The sequence below is a fragment of the Ochotona curzoniae genome, unplaced genomic scaffold, assembly GCF_017591425.1.
Source record: "Ochotona curzoniae isolate NIBS_2020 unplaced genomic scaffold, NIBS_Ocur_1.0 scaffold_4812, whole genome shotgun sequence".
In the NCBI taxonomy this organism is placed as follows: domain Eukaryota; kingdom Metazoa; phylum Chordata; class Mammalia; order Lagomorpha; family Ochotonidae; genus Ochotona; species Ochotona curzoniae.
The window spans coordinates 3,162,880-3,168,717 of NW_024467124.1; the positions used below are offsets into that span (position 1 = coordinate 3,162,880).

The 5,838-nt window shown below is 51.7% G+C and overlaps 1 protein-coding gene across 1 annotated transcript; it reads left to right on the forward strand.

The window, feature by feature from the left end:
* Positions 1 to 661: 661 nt before the first annotated feature.
* TMEM200C (transmembrane protein 200C) lies at positions 662 to 2,509 on the forward strand. The gene has a single exon (XM_040970541.1). The coding sequence runs from the start codon at positions 662 to 664 to the stop codon at positions 2,507 to 2,509; it is 1,848 nt and encodes a 615-aa protein (XP_040826475.1).
* Positions 2,510 to 5,838: the final 3,329 nt, after the last annotated feature.

Below are 5,838 nucleotides of genomic sequence, written 5' to 3' on the forward strand. Positions count from 1 at the left end.
GGACTTCCCCAGCAATGAAGTGCCTTTTGGTTATGTGGAATAAACAAGCCATGTGCTTGCTGGTCTATAACCTTTCATTGTCACCCAGCGACATGAACTAGGAACTCGCCTGGATGTTTCGGTAACTTTGGACTGCACATGAACAAATTATTCACTTTAGGGACTGGAAATTCCCACCCCCCCCACGACCTTGTGGTGAGCATCTCTGTGGGAGGTTTGGCCTTTCCAGCAGGATAAAAACACAGGCTCTTGCCAGCGCATCCTCAACCACTGCCTTGATTGGTTGTGTTTTTGGTAGTGATGGAAACTCCCCTGGTTGCCAGCCAGCAGGGCTTGGCATGGACATCACCTATGAAGTATGTGGGTGCAGGGATGACAAGGGGGTAGAGCATCTTTCCGCCAGATGGTCATTTGGTCACTGACGCCCCTGGTCTCTACGCACTTGAGTTCCTGAGGGAACGCCCTGAGGTGGGGCTGCGCACATAGTGGGGCAAGGGCAGAGCGTGGGATGTTGCTGCAGCCCAGCTCACACCCTCTGACTGCCTTGTTTGTTTTACAGCAGAAAGAGGCGGCAGAGGAACAGTTAGTGGGCAGCTGGCGTCCCCCCACCCTGCAGAAGTCTGCGCCCCAGGGCTAGCGCTACACTCTACACCTGTCCGCCATGATCGCCACTGGTGGCCTCCTGAGGATTTCGGCCAGAAAGCAGGATCCCCTGCGCCCCCCAAGCCAGGTCCCCAAGCGCAAGAGGAAAGCCAAGAAGCGCCGCAAGAATGACGTGGTGGTGGTGAAAGGCAAGCTCAAACTCTGCTCCATCTCTGGTCTCATTGCCCTCTGCGGGATCCTGGTGCTGCTGGTGGGCATAGCCATGGCAGTGGTGGGCTACTGGCCTAAGGCCAATGGGGCCAGTAAAGAAGGTAATAAGCAGCTACCACTCGCGGGCACCGGCCACCAAGTCCAGGCCATGGCCAACAGCAGCAACAGCGGCCAAGAGCGGCCTGGGAGCGTCCACCCAGGGATTTCAGGCGAAGTCAACTCCAGTTCCGTGGGTGCACCCCGGTCCACGCCTCCAGCGCGATCGGCAGCCCCATCACCTTCTTCTTCCAAGTCCGCAGGGTTCTTCTTCCGCATCTTCTCCGGTTACCTGCACTCGGACAAGCTCAAGGTCTTTGGACCCCTCATCATGGGCATCGGTATATTCCTCTTCATTTGCGCCAACGCCGTGCTCCACGAGAACCGGGACAAAAAGACCAAGATCATCAACCTGAGGGACCTCTACTCCACCGTCATCGATGTGCACAGCCTGCGCGCCAAGGACTTGGCCGCAGCCGCCGCCGCAGCAGCAGCTGCTGCCTCCTCCTCGACCGCCCCCGCAGCGGCGCCCTCCGGGGCTCCGCCGCTCAACGGCTTCCTCAGTTACGTGCAGTCGCGGGGCCTGGAGCTGAAACCCGGGAGCTGTACAGGTGCTGGGGACGCCTTCGGGGCGGCTGCGATGCTGAGCAGGGGCTCCTGGCCCCACCCCGCGGCGCTGTGCGGGAGCGGCGGCGGCAGCGGCGGGGCCAGAGGCTCAGCGTCTCCTCCCGACCTGGCTTCATCCCCTCGTAGCTCGCGGGAGCCCCCGAGCCTGGCCGAGGCGGTGTACAGCATATACCGCGAGCGCTCCAGCGTGGCCGGCCAGCGCCGGGCCGCCGCCAGCCGCAGCAGCAGCCCGGCGCGATGCAGCCCACCCGAGAGCTGGGGGCGCCAGAGTACCACCAGTTCCATCGTGGGCTCCTCGCTGAGCGCCTTCGCGCTGGTGCCCTTGCAAGGGGACCACAATAGGGATGGGGATACGGAGGGCGCGAGCTGCAGTTGGCCGATGCCGCCCGGGGAACGCGGTTCCCGAGAAATCCCGCGGGGCGAGCTTGACTTGAGTTTGAGCGACCTCCGTGGCGCGGAGGGCGGCGCGCGCTGGGTGCACGGAGAGCAGGAGGAGGCTGAGGGCGCGGCAGCAGCGCGCACCGCCAGAGGGCAGGGCAGGCGCTTGCCCAGGACCGGCAGGTACGCGCCCCTGCGGCGCCGCAGCACCAGCGGGCTCCCGGACTACCGGGCACCGCCGTCGCCGGAGCCCCCGCCCTCCCCGCGCGGCGCCGACCCAGACTCCAGCCTCCCAGGCCCAGCCACCACATCCCCATCCTCGCTGCGGCGGGAGGACTTGCCCCCTGCAAGGCGGGACTCGCAGAGCTCACAATCAGATGACCCATCCAGCAGCAATAAGGGCTACACCCCGCTGTGGGAGACCGGCACCTCCTTGGAGTCCGTGGTGGACTTAGTAACCAGTGAAAAGCAGGACTGCGCGGTCACCACCACGGCTGCGGAGCAGGGCACCCCGGAGGGTCCCAGCCAAGAGCCGCCCGTGGCCGAGCCATCGCAGCAGGTGCAGAAGCAGTTTACAAACCGGGAGAAACTCTTCCTGATCTCCCGCTCTCATGCCTTGGAGGTGGAAGACGAGGTGGAAAGCACTGGCGTTTAGAGTGGAAAGCAGCGAGGCGAGCGATGCCCACTCGAGGCAGTGCGCTGCTAGTTCCCTGCTTCCTTTGTGGACTGATCCGAGGAATCCATTCAATATCCAAAGAGCTGCTGAATGTTATCCTTGAGTTGCGTTCACAAATTCCTGTAGATAACTCCGAGCAATTTTTTAAAAGACAAAGCAAACTAGTCTTTTTATGTCCGATGGTGATTTTATGTTCCATGAAAACCAAATGTATTAAAAGGTCAGCAATCTAGTTAAAAATCTAGATTAAATTCCCTTAATTTTCTTAGGATGAAAATGATATATTTTTTGACAGTTACTGTGCACTTTACGCCAACTTATTATTACTATCATTATTTTGATCCCTTATCTCCCTGACTCCTGTCCTCTGCCGCGGGTTTTGTCCATAGCTGCTTGTGAATGACAAGCTTTTTTTTCCCTCCCTTTGCGGGAGTGCAAGAGTTTGTCTCGGTCCTCTTAGAATTGTTCTTACTAAACGATGTCAAAGCCAAAAGCATGAGTAATCTGGAAAGAGCACTTTCCTTGCCCCAGCCCCCTTCTCTCTGCTCATGCAAATGTCCAAAGGCCTCCTTAGTTTTAAAAAGAATGTTTTGCATTTGGCAACAGGGTATGCTGTAGCGGCTGAGGGGGCCAGGAGCCAGATGGACTGTTACTTTCCTAAATTCACAATAAATATCAGGTACACCATGCTTTAACGAGTATTATCACACCTGTATTGAAAATAGCATTAATATTTAAAATCTTTTTTTTTTAATAAAGGAAGTTTCCAAACAAACGGTTAAACACAATATTGCCTCATTTTGCCTTGGAACGAGTGCTTCTAAAACACAGTCAGCAATTCACAGTTCATCTGGTGGATCAGAAATATTTTGCTGTGACGCTGCCGCTGTGAGTGTGACGGTAGCTGTCTTTCCAGCGTGTTCAGCACCATCACTGCTCAATTTCCGGCGTGTTTTGACGTAGGACACAGGGAAGTATTTAGTGTTAGGGAATTTCTCTTTCAGATAGAAAGCAGCATCAGATCAATAGTTGTTCTCTGTACCGCTGCTACTATACCTTGGAGTATTCATTTACTTGAATCACTGGGCTTAATGCTCTCTTCCCATCCTCTCGGATTTCACTCTTTGATTCTAAATTCATAGCTCCAATTCCATGGCTAATAAAGGCACAAAGGTGATGTTCTGATCATTTGGTAGATCATTTGTGCCTCATATGATCAGAGGTCAGCGGCAGATTTGCAGTAAGGGTGGACGGAGTTACAATGCTGAGGTTTCTTCCGCTGAGTGCGAGCTGAGCCTCTTGGAAATGGTTCTGTTTTCTTTTGGCCATATAGATTCCTCAGTGAAAGGCAGCCAAAACTGCACTGCAGGAGGTTAAAATACAGCTTGTAGAGGAGCGTTGGAGAGTGGTGGACGTGTTGGTCCCTGTGGGAGAAGCAGTTGGTTCTGTGGAAGGAGTGCAGACTCAGACCAGAGATTGGACCCCACTAGCTGAGATGTAGCCTTCCACCTGCCACAAGCCACAAACCTGCTACAGGTGTTAGCCATCTGTTGTGTAAACTGGATGTACTTCAGTAAGTCCATAAAAAAAAAAAAAAAAACGGAACTAAAATAGAAGTTTACTTTGGTGCAAACCCCTCTGGAAATCCATGCATGCTTTTTTCCCCCCAAAAAATATGGTACTAGACACTCCTACTAGAGATGTGATATGCGCCAAGCAGGGTGGAGGGTACTGAACTGTGCAGAGCCTGGCCGAGTGGATGGCCCAGAGGCTGAATTCCCTGAGTGGCAGTTACCCTAAGTGATCTGCCAGAGCCATGCTGAAGAAAAGGAGGTCTCCCCCCAACTTTGGTTCCAGCAAGCCTCAGCTGAAATCTGGGATAGCCACTCATTATCTGCACAACCTTAGACAAATCACTTAATCCGTCTGGGCCTCTGGTGAATAATATAATCTCTATGATCCCCTTCAGCTTTAAAAGCCTTACTTCAATTCAGAGTATTGGTTTCGCCTAGTTTATAGTCATATATGCACACATTCTACTTAGCAAAGAGTGAGGGTATTTCATAAACTATTCTACTTGGTAACAAATCAACTGGGGGTCTAGTCTATTTCCAGGTTGCATCTGCTTTCAGCTAATTACTCGTGTCAAAGCTGCGGATTCTTGTATGAGGCTCTTCTATATGGTGACAACAAGTCTTCACATGTAAGTGTGGGAAGCAGGAGTCATGAGCCCTCCAGGTGGTAGTACATTTTTAATTGTCCAATGTCATTTCCAAGAAACTGTCAAATGTCCCTAAGTTTTCCCTTCCATTGCCTTTCCTATGCTCCCAAGTATACACTGAGAAAGCTAGCTACTTGTTTAAGAGGACCAAGTGATTCTCAGAAAAGGCAGCAGAGGACAATCAGCAAATAACAAAGCACTACTTCTGACTTCAAGAGAGGTAGAAGGTAGAATTTTTATCCCAGATAAACCTTAGAAAATTTTGCTTGACTAGCTATTGACGGCTTCTTTGCATTAATTCAGTGGGGAAACAAAACATCTAGCTCATTTTGGTCTCAGACACCCAGACCTTCTGGAATGAAATAACCTCAGTAAACTTAGTTTCGTACAAGTCATAGCTATCTCACCCAGGGTGCAGATGTAACCAGACTGCCTTCCTGGAACATGAAAATGATGAGTTTAGTTTTCCAAATCCTGAGAGGAACTTGAGATTTCCTGGGACTTCAGAGAGAATTCTGTGCATCGAAGGTCTTAATACTTCTCAGTCTCAGCTCTCAGAGGAGTAGAAATCTTCAGCTACAGTTACCCAGATTAACTTTTTATTGTAGGTCATGTGCTGCTCCACAAGTTTTAGATTATCTCAACTAATCCTTTCAGCAACTCTGTTACAGAAAGACTGTCTTCCCAGAAAGACACAGAGCGGGGAGTGTTGAGCAAACGCTTGCCCTGGACTCCATAGCTGGCAAGCAGCGGAGTCAGGGTTTACTCAGTTTTGAGAATATATGGGCTTGTTGGCAGATGTTAGCTGAAACTGACATTTCTGTAGGCTGTGGAAATATCATCTGTCTCCTTAGCTTCCCACTAGGTTTCTTTTCCAGACCCACTGCTGGAGATAGGCCGAGATGTGCTGGAAGGTACAGTTAGGTCAAAAGCTAGAGTTAGTGTTGATCTTTTGCATACACGATTTCTTGTAACTTTGTATCCTTAATTCTAGCCAGTCATTGGGGCCTCATGGATCATGGATCCATATGGATCATGACTTGGTCTCACCTTCATTTGTAAGTAAGATCGCTTAGAGTGACAAAGA